Source organism: Giraffa tippelskirchi, chromosome 8 (assembly GCF_054371585.1).
Source record: "Giraffa tippelskirchi isolate mGirTip1 chromosome 8, T2T-mGirTip1v1.2.pri, whole genome shotgun sequence".
Classification (NCBI taxonomy): Eukaryota; Metazoa; Chordata; class Mammalia; order Artiodactyla; family Giraffidae; genus Giraffa; species Giraffa tippelskirchi.
Genome location: NC_137282.1, coordinates 158022526 through 158047282, shown reverse-complemented (window position 1 = coordinate 158047282; position 24757 = coordinate 158022526). Strand labels below are relative to the sequence as shown.

At 41.9% G+C, this 24757-nt stretch overlaps 1 protein-coding gene across 20 annotated transcripts in view; it reads right to left on the bottom strand.

Moving 5' to 3' along the window:
- Positions 1–23290, bottom strand: part of MAK (male germ cell associated kinase) — a 44714-nt gene extending 21424 nt beyond the window's left edge. For 5 of the 20 annotated variants that reach the window (XR_014063336.1, XM_081523839.1, XM_081523840.1 and 2 more), the window contains exons 1-7: positions 23249–23290; positions 16277–16609; positions 11654–11708; positions 10253–10374; positions 8285–8364; positions 5756–5888; positions 12–183 (exon numbers count right to left, since the gene is read on the bottom strand). Coding sequence is in view for 16 of the 20 variants with exons in the window: in XM_081523839.1 (XP_081379965.1) it covers positions 12–183; positions 5756–5888; positions 8285–8364; positions 10253–10374; positions 11654–11708; positions 16277–16377 (663 nt within the window). In the remaining 4 variants the exon portion in view is untranslated. Of the gene's footprint in view, positions 1–11; positions 184–5755; positions 5889–8284; positions 8365–10252; positions 10375–11653; positions 11709–13738; positions 13881–16276; positions 16610–23093 lie in introns of all 20 variants that reach the window. The other 15 variants (XR_014063334.1, XM_081523835.1, XM_081523836.1 and 12 more) reach the window with 6 other exon arrangements.
- Between the last annotated feature and the right edge of the window lie 1467 nt (positions 23291–24757).

Below are 24757 nucleotides of genomic sequence, written 5' to 3'. Positions count from 1 at the left end.
AGAGTACTTACTTTTTTGGGAGTCCCTAAAACCTGGCAAATCTTAAAGATTTCATCGACCTCACTTGTCCCCGGGAAAAGTGGTCTTAATGTATACAGTTCAGCCATTATACTGCCGACAGCCCACACGTCAATGGGAGAGCTGTAAGCTGAAGATCTTAATAAAACCTCAGGAGCGCGATACCTATGAAAAGAGAATATAAAATCGAACAGGCCATTTTGGGTGTTGTTTCTGAGGTGGAGGGACAGTAGGATCTCATTTTGTTTGGTCGTGCATTTTAGGCAAGGACCGGGTACTAAGTGCTTGTCTGTGTGCCAGGCATCTGGTTGGGTTTCTGTTGGATGGAGCAGATTTTTGCTAACTACAAACACGTAGCGGAGCTCAAAACGAGTATCAGTGAAACATCCAAGCGACCTAAGATAGGGACTCCAACAAATAGATGTGAAAATGCTATGTAATATATACTAAGGAAAGGGGGGAAGCTCTGAATGGAAGCAGATATATCCTGAATGGGAACAGCTGTGTAATTTATAATGCATTACATCCTGATACATTCATATGAAGGACAGAAAACAAAAGATTAACAAAGATCATCCCTGAATAGTGAGGCTTCCTCCCCCTTTTTTTTAAAGTTTATTTTATTCAAGTATAGTGATTTACAAGGTTGTGTTAATGTCTGCTGTACAGCAAAGTGATTCAATTACACGTGTATACATTCTTTTTCATAGTCATTATGGTTTATCAAAGGATACTGAATATATCCTGTGCTTATTTATCCATTCTTTTTTTTGCTTATCAGTTTGAAAGCGGCAATTCCAACTGACTCAGTTCCCTTAATTGATAACATAGTATATTCACAGAGTTGTGTATCCATCATCACAATCAACTTTAGAACATTTTCATTATCCCCCAGAGAAACCCCATATCTCTCCAAGAGCCCTGGGCCCAGCACCTCTAGTCTACCGTCTGTCTACTGATCTGCCTGCTCCATCATTTCATATCAATGGGATCATACACTGTCTGGTCTTTTGTGACCAGCTTCTTTGACTGAACATGTTTTCAAGGCTTATCCATGTTGTAGCATGTATCAGAACTTCTTTCTTTTTATTGTTGAATAATAGTCCACAAGCTGGAATCAAGATTGCTGGGAGAAATATCAACCACCCTAGATATGCAGATGATACCACACTAATGGCAGAAAGGGAAGAGGAGCTGAAGAGTCTCTTGATGAAAGTGAAAGAGGAGAGTGAAAAAGCTGGGCTTAAAACTCAACATTCAAAAAACTAAGATCATGGCTTCCGGTCCCATCACTTCATGGCAAATAGAAAGGGAAAAAGTAGAAGCACTGACAAATTTTATTTTCTTGTGCTCCAAAATCACTGCAGACAGTGACTGCAGCCCCAAAATTAAAAGACGCTTGCTCCTTGGAAGAAAAGCTATGACAAACCTAGACAGTGTACTAAAAAGCAGAGACATTACTTTGCCAACAAATATCTGTATAGTCAAAGCTATGATTTTTCCAGTAGTCATGTGTGGATGTCAGATTTGAATCCTAAAGAAGGCTGAGTGCCAAAGAATTGATGCTTTCAAACTGTGGTGTTGGAGAAGATTCTCGATAGTCCCTTGGACTGCAAGGAGATCCAACCAGTCAATCCTAAAAGGAAATCAACTCTGAATATTCATTGGAAGGACTGATGTTGAAGCTGAAGCCCCAATACTTTGGCCACCTGATGTGAAGAGCCAACTCATTGAAAAAGACCCTGATGCTGGGAAAGATTGAAGGCAGAGGAGAAGGGCATGACAGAGGATGAGATGGTTGGATGGCATCACCGACTCGATGAACATGAGTTTGAGCAAGCTCCAGGAGATGGTGAAGGACAGGGAAGCCTGGCGTGCTGCAGTCCATGGGGTTACAGGGTTGGACATGAGTGACTGAACAATATTCCACTGCAAGGCTATACCACGTTTTGTCTATCTGGTCATCCATCGGTTGTTTCTACTTTTGGGCTATTACAAATAATGTTATGAACAGTCACAGGTTCTTGTGTGGACATATGTTTTCATTTCTCTTGGGTATACACCTAGGTGTGGAATTTGCTGGATCACGTGGTAACTATATGTTTATCCACTGAGGAACTGCCAGACTGTCCTCTACCATTTTACACTCCTACCAACAACCTGTGAGGGTTCCAATTCCTCCACATCCTTGCTAACACCTGTTACTATGTTTTGATAGTTTTATGAGACAAAATTATTTCCAATGTTTTGCCAGGTTTAGATACTGAAAACAAATAGTCTCAATTTCACTCCATTTCAGTACAGGATCTAAATTTACCCAGTTGAAAATAGAAGCTCCTTAAAATGATTCTTCCCTGCAAGAGGAGATTTTGCAATTCTAACTATACATTTAAACACATAAAAACGTGTATACTTTGAGCTCTTAGCATTTAATCTGTTCAGTTCCTCTTTTGCTTTTGTAGGGATAAATATCATTATCTTCCTGTTTGCAAGCCTCATTTTCAGTAATTCCAGTTTGCTATAAATTTCAGAAGCATGAGTTTTTGGCGCTCTGTTTATCAAAAATTCTGAAGGAAGATTTCCAAGGGATTTGAAACAAAATGCAACCAAAATTTAAAGGGATTAAGTACAAAAAAACTAGACACCACTGTAAATCATTAAAATTGACTTACAAAGTAGATTTTCAAAGGTTCAAACAATTCTAAAATTCAAATGACAGCAAAGAGAGAAAAACATACAGCCATGCTGCAGCAGTCTTTGAGGTCAACCTCAATGTCATCATAGAAAATTTGTGGTTCAGTTAGGCTCTGTCTGTGTGTATGTGTAATGTGTGTGTTCTGACAGTTGTGACTTGTTATTTTGTTAGAATGCAATTTAGCAGCTTCTTTGAAAGCAGTTACAAGCCAGATGTGCATCTTCACCAAATACCCTTCAGCTTTTTAGGTTTCTTAATTTAGTAAGAATACTGTTTTAATGATGTTCAGCATCATTAAAACTTGTATTTGGTTTATCACTGCAAAAAGAATGCTATTTTCAATGCAAACGCTTTTTAACTAAAATTGAGTAGCATTCCCAGTCATGTTAGCCATTTCACTTTTCAAAGAATGACCTTCCTAAAGCTTCACTTTGATTCTATGGATTGTGATGAAAAAAATCAAACCATTATTAGAAATAAGGTAACTAATTTTTCTCTTTGAAGCCAGTTTGAAGACACTCGTTTTTAAAAAATTGTTAAAAATTTTTTTTAATTGTTAAAAATTTTTTTAAAAGAGCAAAGTGGCATTATTAACTAGCTATGTGTTAAAGTGTGAACTTGGGTCATGGTCTCTCATGTAACCAGCTAAGACCCGGGGAGAAGCAAGAAGCAGTCAGTGGCAATGGATCAGACCTGACCCAGCTCGCTTTAATGAAACTCCTGAGAGCAGGCCCCGGCCAAGACTGTCCTGAGCAAACCGGGGCACACTGCCACCCTTTCCCGGCTCCGTCCTCAGACTTACTCATTCTTGAACCACACTTGCTCCCTTAGTGACCTCATCCAACGCTGTAATTTTTAACACTGAGATCTCCCAAGTTTCCGTCTCCGGCCCAGCCGTGCCCCCTGAACCCAGGTCATAGGGCCCGCCACCTACTATGACATCTCAGGGGCACCCCTCACCTCAAAACAGCCTCCCCCAAACCCAGAGCTCCGCAGTGGCAGCATCTCCATCAGGGCCCACTCCAGCCTCCCGGCTGCTCACGGAAAAGCCCCCGAAGTGCCTGACTCCTTTCCTTACTCCCTCATCTGACCCCCCCCGTCTGCTCTGCCTTAGAAACACACCCAGTGTCCTGCCCCTCTCGCCACCTTCACGGCCACTGCATTTTCTGCCCCAAACAGTGTAACAGCCTCCTCCCTGGTCTCCCGGTTCTGCCTGTGCTCCTCGAGATTCTGTTTCCAAGCCAGCAGCTCAGAGCCCCCCAAGGGTCTCCCTAGTTCTCACAGGGGAGGCCACCCCTGTCCTTACCGTGATCCACAGGGACCTCTGAGACCTGGCCACCCCACAAACCTCTAACCTCGCTTCCTGCTCTTGCCATGTGTGTTCATTCCGCTCTGTGCAGAGCGTTCCTGCCTCCAGGCCTTGTCTCAGCATTTACACTCAGCATTTTCTCGGCCTGAAAAGCTCTCACGTCCTGGCATCTCCCCACCACCACCTCCCAGCATCACTGAGGCCTCTGTTTAAAACAGCAACATGGGGACTTCCCTGGTGGTCCAGCGGCTAAGACTTTGTCTTCCAATGCAGGGGATGCAAGACAATGCAGGACAAGGCCTTCCAATGCAGGTTCGCTCAGGGAGCTAAGAGGCCAAAAAACCCAAAACAGAAGAAAAAAGAAAAAAAACAACAGCAACATGCCCTTCCCCTCCAACCCCATGTCCCTTTCTAAACTTAGTTTTTCTCTGTGATAAGGTATCACTATCTGATACTCAAATATTCTTAACTGCTTTCATTGGAGCATAATATAAATACTTTGGCCACCTGATGTGAAGAACAGACTCACTGGAAAAGACACTGATGCTGGGAAGATGCTAGGCGGGAGAAGGTGACGACAGAGGATGAGATGGTTGGATGGCATCACCGATGCGATAGACATGAGTCTGAGCAAGCTCTGGGAGTTGGTGATGGACAGGGAAGCCTGGCGTGCTGCAGTCCATGGGGTCGCAAAGAGTGGGACACGACTGAGCGACTGAACTGAACTGATACATACAGAAAAAAGCATGTGTCCCAGGAATACAGCTTGCTGAATTTTCACAATTAGAACGGACCCAGCACCCAGATCAAGGGACTGCATGTTGTCAGCACTCCAGACGGTCCTTCTCCTGCACTCGTCCAGTCACTTCTGCCCCCCCTCACCCCACCGTGTAGCCACTATCCTGACTTTAAACAGCATAGATTAGATCTATTTTTGTACATTAAATGGAATCCCATAACGCGCTCTTTTCCCCTTTGGCTCTTGCTCTCAGCACGGATGGCATCTGTGAGATCCATCATACTGCTTATGTAGTTTCTAGGCCTCTTGTTCTCGTTGCTGTGAAGCAGTCTGGGCATCACATCTTAGACTACCCGGACGTGACGGACCTCTGATGTCTTCTGATGAACCTCTGTACGTCTCTCTGCTGGTAACTCAAGATACATTTAACTTGCTCGTATATTGGCTGTTATGTAAGGAGCATCAGGCAGAGATTCTTTTCTGTTTAGTTCTCTTCTGTGTTGTTGTTGTTTAGTCACTAAGTCGTGTCTGACTCTTTGCGACCCCATGGACTATGCCTGCCAGGCTCCTCTGTCCATGGGATTCTCCAGGCAAGGATACTGCAGTGGGTTGCCATTCCCTTCTCCAAGGGAATCTTCCCGACCCAGGGATTGAACCTGCGTCTCATTGGCAGGTGGATTCTTTACCACTGAGCCACCTGGGAAGCCCTCACTTCTGTGTTTCCAGTGCCTAAAATAGTATCCATCCAGCAGTCGGTGTTCAGAAAATATTTGTTGAATGAGAAAATGGATGTGTGAAATCCTTTTTCCTTCTCTTTTTATTAATCAGAGGAGTCATGAGCCAATCTTCCTTTCTCTCCAAGGAATATAAAAAAAAAATTCAGTTCTGTATTTTAAGTACTTGAGATGGAACCTCCAGAAAGACACAGAACAATCTACTGTAGGAAAACTTCACCAGGGACACACATCTCTGGACAGTTGCATAAGCTACTCACCATCTGGTGGATACGTAGTCCGTATACGGTGGCTGTGACCTTAGTTCTCTTGCAAGTCCAAAGTCAGCAATTTTCACAAGTTCTGGGCCCATACAAAGCAAGTTTTCTGGTTTCATGTCCCTATGGAAAAAACCTTGATAATATAGAGAGGGAAAACAATAAATCATCATATCTAGACATATTTGATATAATAACAAGATGTAGCTGAACCTCTCTGTTCTAATTAGGACTGTGAACATAGGGGAAAAAATAAACCTTATTTATTGTCTATAAAATGATGGGAGGTGGGGACCTTGCTTTCAGAATAATTTGGTAAGGAAATTCATAAAGTATATATGCTGGGTAAAAAATAAATATGCACATGTATTTCCTTTTTTTTTTTAATGTTTATTTATTTGGCTGCGCTGGGTCTTAGCTGTGGCACACAGGATCTCTGATCTTCACTGCAGCACGTGGACTCTTCAATGGAGGCATGTGGGATCTAGTTCCCTGACCAGGGACTGAACTCAGGCCCCCCGAATTAGGAGCGGAGTCTTAGCCACTGGAGCACCGGGGAAGTCCCTCCATGTGTATTTCTGTTTGTGGATCTGGTGCGTTCAGGCACTGGGTTAGGTACTGCACAAGGACATTACAATTATCACTGTGAATCTGCACAGCAGCCCTAAGGAGGCCCTGTGATCATGCACATGTCTAAGGGGTATGGAGAGCACACTGGCTGTACACAGATGGCCTGTATCCTAATGACCCTTCCGGGTGGAGAATGAAGAACGGCCTGCTCGTCGGTTGTAGGTGATCATTATCATTCCAAGAGGGTTTGAGCTCGGAAGACTTTTCTAAGCCTGAACTGTTCTAATCCCTTCAGAGCCAGTCTGGGCTGTGTGTGACATCGACAGATGGACTCCGTGCACCTGGTACTCCTTACTCCAGCTAGCTATCCAGATCCATTTCATTCACTTCCAAGAGAAACACGTCGTACTTTCATGATGAAGACAGGAGTGGAAGCACGTGCCATTAATCTATAAAATCTTAGAGAATTAAACCAGAGTTGAGGTCTTCCTCACCTTAACTAGTATAAATATATTGGTAACTTGGTCCTATTTTAACTAAAGTATTAGTTCAATTTTTTGACAGCTACTACTTTAAAAGTGTCTGTTTTCTCAAAGGATTACATCTGAGATGTTTAAATAAATTAGCTTTTGTAAAAATGTCTATTGTTCTTGAGTCTGGTTTCCCAAATCACTATGCAGACACTTAAAAAGTGAACTCTAGATTACCCTTTACTTTTAGCAATAATTTTTAAATCCCAAGCTAGTTTCTTCTTTCAATCCCTTATGCTCTGAAGTTGCTGATAGTTGTTATATATCCAAGAAATCTAAACCAATTTTATTACTAGGCTAAAAAATAACAGTAATACACAAAGCTCTTTACAAAACAATCGAATTCATGAGGCTTTTGATTTTTCACACCACACTTGCTTCTATTAGCATAAATTAATGCATGCAAAAATCAAGAGTTACCATGCTGACCAGAGTTTTAAAATGGGTTGAAGATAAGGAATCCATTACGAACAATTAAAATAGCATATATCTTTAATTTTAATTAACAAATGACTGACTTTTACCAATCAATTGTAGTAAATTATCATGGGTTTTAGATTTTGAAAGACCTTAATAGCTTACATAAGACTGGGGATTCAAGAATATTTTTAGAAGGTTTATATGGAATTCCACATGGCAGTTTTAGAAAATTCTATTTATTTCTGCATGGCAGTTTTAGAAAATTCTATTTATTTCCTGTAGCAGTTAAAAGAGAAAAGAAAATATCAGATGGAACATGAAAGGAGACTGATGATGGTGATTTTTGAAGGCCTGTGCTCAAAATGCAGCAATAGCAGCATAAACTTTTCTAATTTAATATCTAAACATCTAGTAACTCTAAACATTAAAATTTTTCACAATAATCATATTAACTTTTCAGGCTAAATTATTTTGGTTTGATAGAGATGCAAAAAACAATATCAATTAAGATTAACATAGATAAGAAATTAATAAAAATAAGAACAAGCACTTGATTTAATTTCTTCAAGTATAGAGATAACTATGTGTGAATACTAAGGAAAACTAGAAAATACTATGGCTTGGGTGGCTTTAAACTATTTAAATGTTAGTAATTGGTCATGCTAGATCAAAGCATTTCAACCTTTTCCAAAAGAGGAGCCTTCCTTTTTTTTCATTTCCATAGTAAAATTAGGTGGAATAAGGTAGCAGGGTGGGTTTATGGTGACTGAGACTAAACGCTGCTCACCAAACTGTTAAAAAATTCTGATATAGAGGAAGATAATTATAGATTACAGAAATTCTATCTTATTTATAATTGTAGAAATTCTAAAGTTTTTAAATATGTCAGCTAGTAGGCACATACTCCAAAGTTGTAGTTATCTAACATAATATTATTTATTTAATAATACCTTACATATAATTCCTATCCATGACTGACAATAATCTAAAGATGTAGGGATATAAAACTTACCATGTTTATGGATAAATGCCAGCCCCTGCAATATCTGATACATAATATTTCTGATGACAGACTCAGGGAACAACTTGTTTCTGTGAAGAAGTGAACAAATAAACAGTAATGTAATTCAGTTTGTAAAAAGAATGGTATATACTAAAGGTAGAGTTATAGAATCACAGCCAATGTTTTGTGCATGGGTCTTCAACTGAAATGTAAAAGAAGGCTACTTGAATAAGAAAGGCTTGTAAATTAATCCTCAAAAACAATATTTCAGGAAGTTGAGCTACCAAAAACAGTGTAACAATAGCACTTAACCTCAAACAGCACTTTTACCATGTACAATTGTTAGTAGTTTAATTTATACTTTTTTCTTCTTCTTTCTTATTTTTTAAATTATGAAAGTACGACAACATATTTATAGGAGACTTGGAAATAAGTTATACTTTTGACATTGAATAATATTCTAAACAGGATCACTTTTATTTCCATTTAATTTAGAAATCCAGAATTGAACCATGAAATTCCAAAGTTGACTCTTTTTTAGTGTTCATTTGCAATTGTATTAACTACTTCCAACAGGTTTATATATTTTTTAAAAATCAGATGAATATATAATATTTTTTATATTTATATGTATTTAATTTTTTCTTCAAAATTATTCAAAGCCAAAAATATTACCCATAATCACACCACCTGATGAAGAAACTATTTTCATTTTTCAGTATTCTAATGTAGTCATAATCCACGTGTATAATTCTTATATAAGATGTCAGTGTTACATAAATATAATTTTGGTTTCTGTATCTTACCCACTTGTAAGCACTTTCATAATCTTCATAGTTATCACTTCTAATGGCCACAAAATAATTACATCAGTATTATCCATTATAATTACCAACCTTTTCTCCCATTGATAGTTACTTATTTTAAATAGTTCAAAGAGATAAGTGAAGCTTTGTATAGTCGTTTAACAGAATATACTAACTGTGGTCACTATGAATATTATGTATCAGCATTAAAAGAAAACCTGTAAGTGGATAAATCAAATATGAAATGTATCGGCACTAAAATTACAACTACATAAAAAGCACACATGCCTGCATACAGGGGCTAGAAAGAACTTGAGAAAAATAAATCCTGATTTAAGAGGTAGAGATTTTATTTACTTTAAACTGCTATTAATGTCATAATGCTATCAGCCTGGAACATAACATATACTCAGTATTTTTGAAAGAAGGAAAAATATGATTAAAGAAAAATTCACTCATCAGCCTTAGAACTTGAGAGAGAAAGTGTGTGTGTGTGTGTGTGTGTGTGTGTGTGTAAGAAATACAGAGAGAGAAATCAGCATCAATTCACCAGGAAATTCATCTCATATTTTAGGATCTTTTGCTGAACACCTCTGGCTTTACAGACAGGCAAAATGGACATTAATCTCCAGATGTGATCAGTAGCTACCACAAAAATGTTATTCTATCCACGCTCATGGCACATGACTGAAAGTGCCCTTGTTTAGAGATTCTGTTCATATGTTTAAAAGGAGAATTTTCCTGGTGTTGGTAACACGTTGCTGTCATTCACTTAAGCATTCTAATGACCCAGTTTATTAGGTCCTTTCTTAAAAGCAACTTCATTCTTTCCTCCATTCCTTAATTAACCTTCACAAGACACATGGGAGAGCAAGGTAGATGCTTTTCTCAGTTTTGCCCAAGGCCAGCTTTATTACTGAGTATTGAACGATAGATTTGTTTCAAAAACTACAGATAGCGTGTTTACATGAAATATTTATCTTGACTTCTAAGAGATTACAACCGAAAAATGATGGTTCTTCTCCAATTAGAATTATCCTTTGATAAAGATAACAGCTAATTTAAAGCTATCACTTGGACCTGTATATTGCAAAGTGTGATATATTGAAGGGCTCCTAAGGGACTGATGGAGGAGATAGTAAGGGAAAACTTAATTTTCATAAAGACATACCTGTCTTTCATTAATTGATAGAGGTTTTCTTTCATATATTCAAATATAAAATAAAGATGGTCATTTTCTCTGATAACTTCTTTCAGTTTGATCACATTGGCATGATTAAGTTTCTTCAGAGACTGCAACAGAGCAAGTAAATATTAAAAATTCTTAAGGTAAAAGTACCAAATTTGGCAAAATCTCAATGCTAGGTATGATAACTACCTTACTTAATTTCCCATTTCTTCTGAATTCATTAGTGAATTATGTTTTAATACTTATAATATTTTACACATCTTAAAAACATCTTAGTACACCTATTTAAAGTAAGCAGAAAGGGCTTCCCTGGTGGCTCAGGGGTAAAGAATCTGCCTGGGAAGGCAGGAGACGTAAGTTCGATCCCTGGTCTGGGAAGAGCCCACGTGCCAAGCAGCAACTAAGCCGGGGCAGCACCACTACTGCGCCTGCGCTCTGGAGCCTGGGAGCTGGAACTAGCGGAGCCCAAGCACCCTGGAGCCTGTGCTCCGCAAGGAGGGAAGCCACCGCGATGAGAAGCCCGCGCACCAGCAGCTAGTGAGGGGTCCTCGCTCGCCGCAACCAGAGATAGCCCGCACAGCAACCAAGACCCAGCACGGCCAAAAATAAAGAAATAAATAAAACCGTAAAGCAGTAATTGTTTAAGCAATGAATATAAGTGCAGAAATAAACCAGGTCAACAATAGCCATCGAGGCTTTCAGTCTGTCACTTTTTTTTTCTTGGTCATTAAATAGTTTAACCTTTTCTTCTGACTTAACTGTGTGAAATTCCATGCAAAAGTTTCTGAAAATGTACCCACATTGTACACATACAATATAAAGAAACGGTATGTGGTAATTTTAAAAACTGTCTTTCCTTGGATAGTATGAATTAAAATGCTCTTTTAAAAGTGAGAGTGTACTTGCACAGCTATATTTAAAATAGATAACCAGCAAGGACCTCCTGTATGGCACGGGGAACTCTGCTCAATGTTATGTGGCAGCCTGGATGGGAGGGAAGCTTTGGGGGAGAATACACACATATATATATGGCTGAGTCCCTTTGCTGTCCACCTGAAACTATCACAACATTGTTTGTTAATTGGCTATACCCTAATACAAAAGAAAAAGTTTAGAAAAAATAAATAATAAATGGAGATCACTGGCATTAAAAAAGTGAGTGTACTTTCAAATGTACACTCAAACAGTTATTTTCTGTTCTCCACTAACATTCTGATGAGAAATTAGTTTAGGGAGATAAAGAAAAACATAAGAAATAGAATTATCTTTGGTCTGCTTCCCTCAGAGAACAAAACAGTCTCCTTAGCTACCATCCTCGGAAACGAGAGACGTGGGAGGTAGAACTGAGGTCTTCTCAGGTTCTTTTCATCTCTGGGGTTTTACCTTAACTTCTCTCAAGTTCATACATTCATCCCAAGAATAGAACTTTCTCTTCATTCTGAAATTAAAAAAAGAAAGTTTAGTGCATGGGGCCCGAGGATGTGAAGACACAAATTACACCGCTGGCTTCCTCACTCTGTTATTAGTTTGCTTCAGGCAAGCTGTGTATCTGTCTTTCCTCCTCCTTAAAAGCAGATCATCTCCATTCTGTGCATCTCAAGGCCATTCGGTGCAGGTTCATGACTATGTCATGTCTTGGACACATTACCTAATGACCCTCTGTGCCGCTAATTCCTTAGCTATAGAGTAGAAACTGCTGCATAAGAGACGCTTACTGTAAACGGCTTAGGTCAGCACTCAGTCAATACTAGATGTTCCTATTTTTACCAGTATCTGTGAAAGTGAAAGTGAAGTCGCTCAGTCGTGTCCGATTCTTTGCGACCCCATGAACTGTAGCCTACCAGGGTCCTCTGTCCATGGCATTTTCCAGGCAAGGGTATTGGAGTGGGTTGCCATTTCCTTCTCCAGGGGATCTTCCCAACCCAGGGATCAAACCTGCGTCTCCCGCATTGTAGGCAGACACTTTACCATCTGAGCCACCAGGGAAACCCCACCAGTATCTGTGGTTGGCTACAATGAGATAAGAAGGGCATAACTGCTATTATTTCTAAAATACCCTTAGTGAATCAGAATTTCACTTATACATATTCAGGTGCTAGAAATTTATGAAGGAGCTTGAAAAAAATTGAGGGCTTACTGAATTACCAAAAGATTCGTTTCAGTACTATAGCCATAAATGTCTTGCTGAAATGATGAAAAGTAAGTCCAACACAATGCTCAATTTGAAATAAAATACAAGTCAATTCAAATATAGTATAAAAGTACTTTCATCAAGTGATCAAATCCATCCAAAAATGTACATATAATCTCTATGATTCTTAAAAAATAATTGTAGAATTTTTAATACAACTTTTAGAAACTAGTTAACATATTCAGGTTCTTTTTCAAAATTTTGTACAAACTGAAATGTTTATTCTTCTTAAAAATCTGTACTAGCTGCAATCCACATTTACTAACATGCTACTTTCTCCTCAACAGTTACTACTTCTTATCAATACTACCTTAAAGTGATACAGGTATCTATATGCAACAAATATAGAAGTTTCTTCACAAAACAATTATCCCAATTTCTTAGACCAATTTAAAGAAATTAATTTAACTGTAAGAAGTTAAACCAATTTCTTAGAATTCCTTTTAGACTCCCTGCCATCTTCTCTTCCATTTATTTATTCATCCAACATCTGCTACGTGCTCGGATGATGAAGTCAGGGATGGTTAGTTACCATAGTGCTTCGCATCTCACAGGAAATCAACTTTAGTTAACACGAAACAGACATACAGATCAGCTTTGAGGATCATGAGATAAACTGGCCCGGCCTCAGGCCTTTGTGATGAGGCAGTGTTTCAGATGAGACCTGCAAGACAGAAGGTGCCAGCCAGAGAGAGAGGGCTAGAAAGAGCTTGGCTGGTTAGAAGAATGAAGGGAACTTTCACCTCAGGCTGATCCTTATTCCTTGGATGCCAGAGGCTGGCTTTCAGGGCTCTGAGGTCACCTTTCCTGTTCTGCTTTCTCTCCCGTAGCACTGACCACCTTCTTACATACTGTATAGTGTAATTATTACGTTTAGACCTTGTCCCCTCTCAAGCACAGCAGCAAGCTCTTTGAGGACCCCTCCACCTGCCTGATCGCTTTTTGAGACACAGTTGCAGTCTCAATAGATATTCACTAGACGGTGGCTTGATGGATTTTGAAACCCACGCGTGGGGCTCCTGAGCAACCGTCCCACAAACAGGAGACCCTCTGGAATGGAACTGCCTCTCAGGTCTTTAAAGGACACAGAACTTAATAAATATTTGTTAATTTAATGAGGTGAGAGGGTCCTATCACCAGCCCCTAGAAGGACCATGTTATAGCTTTTTTTTTCTTTTTTTTTTCTGAAAGGGCAGCAGATACTACAAGGCTTCTTAGCAGTGACCTACAATAAAATTTCCCAAAGGAAAATCTCTCCCGCTTCCAGGCCTTCATACCTATTATTCTTACAGCTTGGCTATGCTTCCCTCTCCTCTTGATGATTTTTTCTCGTTCTCGAGATCTCATTTTCTGTGGGAAGTCTTCTAAGATGATACCAGGAGACCCAACCCTCATTCTCATTTTCTTATCCTGCTCTCCCTAGAAGCCAAGCATTCATGGATTTTATTGCAAATCTTTCCAGTCCTTTTAAAGATATTTTTACATATAAATTTATTTGTGTGTAATGAAGTATTTGGGTGAATTTACATAATCACTTAACCTATAACTAAGAATGATTTCATTTCATTTTGGCTAATACACTTCATTTATTATTTTTTCTCTTTTTGCACCAGTTAGGGTCTCCAGTACAATCTTGATCAGTAGGGGATACAACAGGCATACTGGCCTTAAAACCAACTTTACGGGAAGTACCTGTAATATTTCACCTTTCAGGTCAGGGAAATTTCTTTTTACTCCTGTTTTTCATTTCAGTTATGTAAGCATGCTAAGTCACTTCAGTCATGTCCAACCCTTTGCGACCCCATGGACTGTAGCCCACGAGGCTCCTCTGTCCATGGGATTCTCCAGGCAAGAATACTGGAGTGGGTTGCCACGCCCTCCTCCAGGGGAATCTTCCCAACCCAGGGATCAAACCCACATCTCTTAAGTCTCCTGCAATGGCAGAACATTTCTTTACCACTAGTGGTACCTGGGAAGCCCATTCATTGTACATTATACATTTACTTACTTGATACTAATGGCTATTTGACAATACTTTATTAAAGTATTTCCTCGTGTATGTAATATTTTAGATCATGATAGTGTAAAGTTTTTAACATTTGATAAATGTTTGTTAAAGCATTTAAATTTTGGATGATCATCCTTTGATTGAAGTGGTAATTAGTCTCCAAGACTTGTCGTGGTGGAAGCCAGCTTCCATGTCATGAGGACACTCAAGTGACGATCTGTAGAGCCCCATATAGAGAGAAATTGAGGCCTCTCTTTGTCTTTATATATAAAAAAGGAAATTTGGACATGGAAATATGCATCAAGGGAAGCTGATGTGGGAGATGCACAGAGAGAAAATGCCATCAATAAGCCAAGGAAAAAGGCCTAGGGGAGATCCCTTCCCCGCAGCCCTCAGCAGGAACCAACCCAGCTGACACCCTGATTTTAGACTTGTAACCTCCCAACTGTCTCAACAAATCCCTACCATTTAAGCCAACCAGTCTGTGGTTAAACTGGCATATACAGAAGTCCAGTCTGAGCCACCCTGTGTCCCCCCAAATCCATATCTTGAAGTCCTAACCTCCCAGTACCTCGGAGAATGATTGCATTTGAAGATAGACCTTACAGAGGTAATTAAGGTTAAATGAGGCCTTTGGGGTGGGTCCTAATCCGATATTACTGGTGTCCTTATACGAGGAGATTAGGACCCAGACATACACAGACGGAAGACCACGTGAACACACAGAGAGAAGAGAACTGTCTGCAAGCTGAGAAGAGGGGTCTCAGGGGAAACCAGCCCTGCCAACAGCTCAATTGCACACTTCCAGCCTCCAGACTGTGGGGAAATAAATACGTTGCTTAAACCACCCAGTCTGAGGTACTTGGTTAGAGCAGCCCCACCCAACTGACACGGTGAACCAGCTTGCAAGTGCGTACTCCAGCCCCGGTCCAGCCTGCAGATGACTGTGACCTTGGCCAACCTCTGCCATCACCGCAGAGAGACCTGGAGCTGGAACCACAGCTGAGCTGCTCCTACATTCCTGACCCACAGAAACCATGAGTTAATAAATGTTTGTTCTTGTCTTAAATCATTAAACTTTGGGGTAATTTTTTTTTTTACATATGACAGATATCAAATACAGTAGATTAAAGAAACAATTAAGTTAATAACTCCTCTGTTTCATTGGTAAGCTTGGGGAAATACCATATGCCATTCAGAACTCAATTTGATATTATGAATACCATCTGATTTTGAGGTCTGTTGTTTTAAAGAAATAATAAGCTCTATTCTGTACTCCACTTTTAAGTGCTAAAAGAGAATTCTAAGCATTACCTTCAGTCTCAGTTCAGATTTATCATGCATAAAAAGCAGAGCCCTAAACAGATAACCAATGGGAAGCTGCTGCATGACACAGGGAGCTCAACCTGGTGCTCTGGGGCAACCTAGAGGGTGGGATGGCGGAGTGGGTGGGAGGGAGGCGCAAGACGGAGGGACCATATGCATACTGATGGCTGAGTCATGCTGATGTATGGCAGAAACCAACACAACCTCGTAAAGCAATTACCCTCCAATTAAAAATAAACAAATTTTTTTCAAAAAGCCGAGAGCCCTTATATTTTTTGCTGGACAAACCAGAAACTTAAACTAATAAATGTGGGGACCAGCAGAACTCCTTTTCTGCAGTGCTGTCTCCAGAATGGCATTCCACGATGGCCTAACAAGCGTGCGGTCTGGACCAGACTTCTCTCTGCGCTTGTATACGTTCTCAAGCAAGCAAAGGAGAGGAACAGAAAGACGGGTGAACGTGGCAGGGTCGCCCAGGTACCTTTTGATGGCCACCAGCTCCCCGGACTCGTTGCTCTTGCCCATGAGCACGCTCCCGTACGTGCCGTCCCCCAGCTGTCTCATGGTCGTGTACCGGTTCATCTCGGAAGGATGATGCAGTGCAGGCTGTCCACGGGAAATGACCTCTTTGTTGAATATAAATATAAACGCGTCTTTTATTTTTATTCGTTTCTACCCTTAGACGGTTGTTGCTACACTGGTGATAGGTTTTGTCATCATTAAATACAGGTTCTTCCCCAAGATTCTGTAGGTTCATAAGATGCAGCAGTAAGGAATCTGGCAAGGAAACGGTGCTTCCATTTTTATGAACACCCTGTAAAAAAAAACAACAAGAATAAAAGGAATGCTCATTAAAGAATCGCCTCCAAAAATTTACTGGTAACCTAGGAAAACTGTAATATAAATACTAATTGTTAAGCACGTGTCAGTAAATCACTTGTGCTATGTGGAATGACGTTCACATATGATAGACTGATGAAAATCACTGCAGAATGCTTCATTTATTAATACAAGGTACCATGTAATGAAACTGAACCCAACAAACACTGACTTAATGATGTTTGTGATTCCCTTTTTTTTTTAACTGACTATAATAGAATCTATGTGCTTCCCTGATAGCTCAGCTGGTAAAGAATCCGCCTGCAATGCGGGAGACCTGGGTTCAACCCCTGGGTTGGGAAGATCCCTTGGAGGAGGGCAAGGCAACCCACTCTAGTATTCTTTCCTGGAGAATCCCCATGGACAGAAGAGCTTGGTGGGCTACAGTTCATAGGGTCGAAAAGAGTCAGACACACTTGAACGTCACAGCAGCAGCAATATAATCTACACGAGTCCACATCACACTGTGGAAAATCAGATTCTCCACTATATCCATTCTTAGAATCAATTTTTGCATCGCGTTTAATTTGGACCACAATCCCTTATGTGAAATTCCTGGGCCAGATGTGTTTGGAATCCAGGTATTTGCATATTTTAGAAAAGAAATAGAGGGTTTCCCTGCTGGCTCGGGGTAAAGAATCGACCTGCAACACAGGAGACGCAGGTTCAATCCCTGGGTCAGGAAGATCCCCTGGAGAAGGAAACGGCAACCCACTCCAGTATTCTTGCCTGGAAAATTCCATGGACAGAGGAGCCTGGCAGGCTACAGTCCATGGGTCGCAAGAGTCAGACTCGACTTAGTGACTAAACCAACCACAAAAAAGTAAGTAGGGTACATAACATCTCCCAAAGAGCATCTTAATGTACCTGCAGAAAAATGTGAGAGAAGTACACTAAGTAAAAGAAATGAAGACCGTAAGTGGCCTCACATCATTCAGGTCACATTTTATTAAAAATGAATTTGCACAAATTAATTTCCAAAAATTCATCTTTCAGAGCTTTGTGGATTTCAGAACTACAGAAAAGGGATTGTGGATGTGTATATATTAGAAGGGTACAGGTTTCTATAGGTTCTGATTTTATTACTACAATTTTAAAAAAAGAAAACTGAAGCACATAAAGCCATAGTACCTCCTTCATTACAACTGTGTTCAATAATTTCCTCCCACTCTTCTGTCTTAATTCAGCATTCAAGGAACAATTCCTCATTTCATATCTGTTTATCATTCTTACGTTGCTTTAAAAAATCTCTTATCATCCTGCTACAAGGCTGTATTCTTAGCTGCAGAAGGTAACAACGTTTGGCACTATGGAAGGAAATAGTTTGTTTTAAAATGCCTTTTATGGGGGATTCCCTGGAGGTCCAGTGGTTAGAAACTGTGCTTTTGCTGTCGAGGGTCTGAGTTTGATCCATGGCTGGGGAACTAAGATCCGACAAGCCGCGTGGTTCGGCCAAAAAATAAAATTAAAATGCCTTTTATAATCTGATGCTTCAATCAACGATTATTTTTCTTTCACTGTAGCACTACTTCCACAAAATAAAATCACAGAAATTCCTACTCTATTAGATGCAGAAATGTAGGAGCAACAAGAATATATTGTAATTGTCAAAGTACCCAAGGCTTCCAAAAATAGGCTTTTCTGCAGGAACACGGCAGAGAAGTGCACTAAAACTAGGTAGTTCCCTTTATACAGGAAGACACTTGTCCACAGGAAGCTCTGGAAGAACCTGTGGGGCTTTTAAATAACAGGGAGTGTGCTTCCATTTGTCGTTTATTTTACTTCATTACAGACAGCAACCCCCTCAAAGGCGCGTGAGTAGTTGAGGCCACACTAACTCTGTGGCCAGGATCTTGACAAAGAGATCTCAATAGTAAATTCCATTTCTATTTAGTGGTTCCTTCATCTGTCTCAGTTATGTCTCAGCAAATGGTTTCAACAAATGCCATCAAATACTTCTCCATTTGCCTGAAAAGGAAGTTCTTTTGCAAGTGGTCTTTACATTATACACAGACACAGGTTCTAAACATGAGGGTATTAATATAGACAAAGCCAACACCCCCCCCCCCCCGCGCAGTTCCTGACTAAAATGTGCATTTGGTTTTCTTAATTTTTCCATTATGTAGGTAAGGAAAGACAATTTTGAAAGCTCTTTGGGGATTTGTGTGTTAATCCTCTGTGCTATGATTAAACAAACCATGGGCTGTAAAATATATTCCTTCTGACCACTTCGAATTTTATTAAATCAGTATTTTGCAGTTTATTATCAGATGTTAAACTGCTTGACATTCTTTTTTTTTGGCTGCGCCACACGGCTTGCAGCAAAAGTGCCAAGTCCTAACCACTGAACCACCAGCTGCTGCTGCTGCTAAGTCGCTTCAGTCATGTCCGACTCTGTGCGACCCCATAGACGGCAGCCCACCAGGCTCCGCCGTCCCCGACTGAACCACCAGGGAATTCGCTAAATTGCTTGACATTCTTTTCTAGCTTCTCTATTTCAGGTCTTTCAAGGAAGTGTGCTCTCCAGAGGTTTACTGATTCTTTCTGGTTAAGTAACAATACAGAGAATAAATGTGTCCAAAAGGCCACAGTGTTCATCATATCAATGTACAATAAAATGTAACAATGTACAATAAAAATGTAGAGGCATTAAATGACCTAGGATCCATCCAGAGAATCAGTGATGGAGTTAGTCTAATAGTTGCATTAGCCTGAAGCTGTTTGGTTTTTCAGAGCAGTCCCCAACTTCTAAACAACCCATCCTTGATAGCTTTTACAATCACTGATGCAGCTAAAAGAACCACCCCTCTTCACTCCCAAACTGTGTAGAATCTACCCCACAATGAAGGCTGCCCACCCCACCCCCCACCTCCTAAAGATCCCTAACTCCTCCCCCTAACACGGCAAGATGCTATAAACAACCTGAAAAGTACACAGGAGTCTCCCCGCCTGGACCACACTAGATCTGGGGCTAGATCTGGGGCTAGATCTGGCTCATGCTGATTACCTGGAAGGACACTGAAAAATTAGGCCAGAAACAGTGAAGGGAGAGTGAGTGAGTGGGGGAGAAGAGAGTGTAACTGGAGTTCGTTAAGGAAGTTATTATTTTTACCCCACCCCCAAGTTACTGAATTAAATTTTAATAGGATAAATAGCAGCATCTTTTCTTTGCAAATCTGCTGCGTACGCAACAGATTATTTTCATGGTAACACCTAAGTGAGGATAAACGTTGAAGGTCTAAGAGGTAGACTGTGATTGTAGGCACCTCTAGAAAAGGAGAAAAGAAAAAGGAGTGAAGAAGGAGCTACCCAGATTGTGAGAGAAGTTGAGAGGTAAGAGGTGCCAGAAACATGGAAATTTCACCTTGAAGTGGCTCAGCCACCTGCAAAAGTGGAATGAACTGCCTCTTTCTCTTCCACTGTTAACAGCATCAACCACATCACCACCAGTACTATTACAGCACAACAGACCATTCAGTCATTGATTCCTTCCTGCTCCAGCTTGGAAGCCCAGCTGGGTTTTTTGAGGGCGGGGTTGGGGGGGGTGAAACATCACTCCAAGTCTTAAAAAAACAAACAAACCCGGAAACACAGTTTGTTTCAAGTGCTATACCATAGGATACTTGTATTTAGGGAAAAATAAATGAGGGACACAGCCGTTTCTCAGCTTCTTTTGTTTGAGGGGGTGAAGATTATGGGTATGACACGGATTTTAAAAAGTCTGATGTGTGGCTCCAAAACAATTGGAGTTTACATACTATGCTCCCAAACAAAGCTTCAGAAAGCTCTTTCGAGTCATTTTAGTTACAAAATAAACAGTTGTCCAGGGTGAGAAGCTGACCATTCCAGCTGTCTCCTTATCCCCCTGAAAACAAGGATAATGGTCCAATGTAGACAGGCATAGATGTATTACGAGTTTTTAAAATTACTCCCATGTACCTACTCACCAAGGGGCTTTCCAGGTGGCGCTAGTGGTAGAGAACCTGCTTGCCAATGTAGGAGACTCAAGAGATGCAGGTTCGATCCCTGGGTTGGGAAGATCCCCTGGAGGAGGGCACAGCAACCCAGTCCAGTATTCTTGCCTAGAGAATCCCATGGACAGAGGAGCCTGGGGGGCTATAGTCCACGGGGTCGCACAGAGTCGGACACGAGTAAGCAACTAAGCACAGCACAGCACCTACTCATTGACAGCACGTAAACAACTGTTCTTATAAGTGTAACTAACATAGGAAGGCTCTAAACGGATTTACTACTCAATCAGCAGTATATGTAATTGAAAAGACAGACTGCCTATGGGTCCCCAGTTCATCACATTCAATGATATTTCTCTGCAAACTACTTATATTCTTCTCTGTTGTGTTGTTCAGTCGCTCAGTCGTGTCCGACTCTTTGCGTCCCCGTGGATGCGGCACGCCAGGCTTTCCTGTCTTTCACTATCTCCCGGAGTTTGTTCAGATTCATGTCCTTTGAGTTGGTGACGCCATCCAACCATCTCGTCCTCTGTTGCCCACTTCTCCTCCTGCCCTCAACCTTTCCTAACATCATGTCTTCTCTGTGGACCCCTGGAAGCTAATTCTGCAAAACAGGGGCGAATTATTATGATTTCTTTTGCACATGAATATTTCCATGTATATATTTCAATATGGATGCAACAAGGCATAACACAAGTACATGTAATTTAACATGATCCTCAATTAATTTAACAGAATTGTTAGGAACTTGGAATTTTCTACAATCAAGCTACAGTACTTTCTTATGAGTTATACACACCTCATATTCTGGTTTAAGGAAAAAAAACATTTATTGAGAGGCTCAATTACAGACTTACATTAAATAAATACTCTTACCATTTCTCTCCCATTCTAGTTGTCTTATTTTTAGCTAAGTGCACAATTACTGTAAACTTGAGCTTTACTCTCAACAGCTTCTACCAGCTAATAAGGGATTTAGAAAGGATTAAAGAAGATTAAGAGAGAGGGCAAATAGAGGGTAAAATCTGTGTCTGCCCAATCACTGAGCAGATAACCTCTGCAAGGCTTCAACTTGCTTTGGTACAATCTGCCCTAATGTTATTACTCTAAGGCTGGCATTAATGTTTGTTTTTAAAGTAACGACATAAAAATCATTAAGTTGTTTAAAAAGCAAAACAGAAAAGTTTTCAAACTGACCAAGTCATATGTTTACAGAAATTAAAAGGGGAGCTTTTGCAATGGGAAAAGAAAGATTTTTGTGTTTAAAAAATGAAAGCATGGTGCTCTGTCCTAATATTCACAAACTGTTTTAAAACGAAGCAAAACCAAACCAACACACACACACACACACACACACACACCCCACAAAAAACAGATCAAACACCTTGCCCAAAGCCTGCTTTGCTTAGGCAGAAGGTGGCCTCCTCGGGCGGAGCGAAGGGTCTCTCCTTTTCCGGTCACTCGGTCACTCGGCGGAGATGGAGGTTGGGCGGGTGGGGACGGTAAAGGCAGGACAAAAGGCTGGAAAGTAACTTTTGCCTCCATTACTATTTCGACTCTAGGGATTGTTTTTCTGATTAAAATAACTCCAATACCTTTGACTCTGAGAACTCCATTACAATGAGAACAAATGCCTGATCATTTAAATAGATTAAACACAATTACACAAATTTCTTTCCGTTTAGAGTCGAAGACTACAAACACTAAAAAGCCAGTTTTATTGCCTCCCCTCCCCCTACTCCAATCCTGTCCTTAAACTAAGTGCTCGCTTTATTTGCAAGTCAGGAAGCAGTTTTCGTTCCCTGACGCTCTGATTTCTGATTTTTTCCCCCGAGCAAACCAGGGCCCTTAAGACTCCGGGGGCGCAGTCCCGCCGGCCTGCAGGAAGGGGTGGTCCCGGGGGACCCGCGTGTCCTGCCGACCGCAGCGGCGAGCTCGGCGTGGGGGCCCCGGGGGGCCGCTGGTCCACCCTGCGCCGGGATTCCGCTTTTACCTGGGAGCCGTTTGGGATGCGCGGGTGAGCACTGAATTTGGACCCAGTTTCTCTTTCCTCTTTCCTCCTTTTTCATTTTTGTAACAGCTGTGAACTCAATTCCGCTGCCTTCCCGAGACCCGATCCCGCCCCTCACTCCTCAAAGGAGTGTCCCCTCCAGCCCAGGCACTCAAGGGAGAGGGGGAGGTCCGGGGTGGGAGAGGGGGAGGTCCGGGGTGTGGGGGGTCGGTACGATGGAAGACCCTAGGGTAGAGGTTCGGGGGTGAGGGTCTCCTAGGCTGATGGATGCCCACTGTCATCCTCCAACCCAGGACTGAACCCCGCCGTCTAGGGGCGCAGGAAAGTGGCCAGGGGCGCTTCGGAACAAACCCACCGCGCTGGGAGCGAGCGGATCGTCCCCGCCGGCCAGCCCCGCCCCTCCCCGAGTCCTCCTCCCTCCAGTCCCCCACCCCTACCGGTGTCCAGGCCCCTTCTCTCAGCAGAGGTCGGCCCCGGGAGGACAGGGCGCCCAAGGGACATGCCGGGCCGCCTCGCAGGACAGGCTCGGGTCGGACGGACGGTGGCCGCCCCGCTGCCCGCTCGGGATTACCTGCCGGCGCCGGCCGCTTACCTAGTTCGCTCCCTTGTGAAGCTCCGGCGTCCTGTGTGTTCCATCTCCTAGGAAACGGCGGGCGTGCGTGCGCCCCCGCACCGCCCCTCCGGCTTACACCCCGCCCACGGGGCGGGCCTGAGCGGAAAGGCCCCGCCCACGGACTCTCGCCCCGCCTCCGAGGGCCGGGGCCTCCGGGAACGCCTGGAAGTCGCCTGGAGTTCCTGCTCTTCTATTTCGTTTGGGGCTTGGGGCCGTCCTAATTACCTTTGCACTTGTTTATAAGAAGTTGCGTTGTTTGCCCTTTGTTCTAACTCGTTCTATAAAGTCTTGATTCATTGAATCTGGTTCCCAGGCTTGTGAAGAGCAAGAGGAAGCCAACTGTTCGCCTCGTAATCCTTGTGTTTTGTTTAGACTCGTACTGCCTGGGGAAAACTGGATTGCACTGGATTGCAATTCTTTATATTGGTCAACTTCACACATATATGTTAACTCCTGGGCCACACTTCTGAATTCACTTTCACTCCTTCGTTCAAAGAATTTAGTACCAGTCACGGTGTTAGGGAGAAGGCAATGGCACCCCACTCTAGTACTCTTGCCTGGAAAATCTCATGGACGGAGGAGCCTGGTAGGCTACAGTCCATGGGGTCACTAAGAGTCGGACACGACTGAGCGACTTCACTTTCACTTTTCACTTTCATGCACTGGGGAAGGAAATGGCAACCCACTCCAGTATTTTTGCCTGGAGAATCCCAGGGACGGCAGAGCCTGGTGGGCTGCCGTCTATGGGGTCGCACAGAATCTGGACATGACTGAAGCGACTTAGCAGCAGCGGCAGCAGCAGCATGGTGTTAGACTGTGGTAAAACCCAAGATAAATGAGTTCAGTCAGTCAGTTCAGTCACTCAGTCGTGTCCGACTCTTTGCGACCCCATGAACCTCAGCACGCCAGGCCTCCCTGTCCGTCACCAACTCCTGGAGTTTACCCAAACTCATGTCCATTGAGTCGGTGATGCCATCCAACCGTCCCATCCTCTGTCATCCCCTTCTCCTCCTGCCTTCAATCTTTCCCAGCATCAGGGTCTTTTCCAACGAGTCAGCTCTTCGCATCAGGTGGCCAAAGGATTGGAGTTTCAGCTTCAGCATCAGTCCTTCCAATGAATATTCAGGACTGATTTCCTTTAGGGTGGAGTGGTTGGATCTCCTTGCTGTCCAAGGGACTCTCAAGAGTCTTCTCCAACACCACAGTGCAAAAGCATCAGTTCTTCCGTGCTCAGCTTTCTTTATAGTCCAACTCTCAATGAGTTAATGGTGAATAAATAAACGAGTGATAGTAACTAGCCTCAAGTTGTGAGAGAAGGGCACACTTGTGTTTCTACCAAGAAGAAGCTCAATTAGCTAGCAAAAAGGCCCATAAATTAGAAGCACGAGATGTGGGGTAGTGATGCACCTGCTGGCAATTATCCATTATGTGTCAAGGCTCTGGAATACTGACAGGGTAGCAGGACAGACACGGTCATGGTTCTCTCAC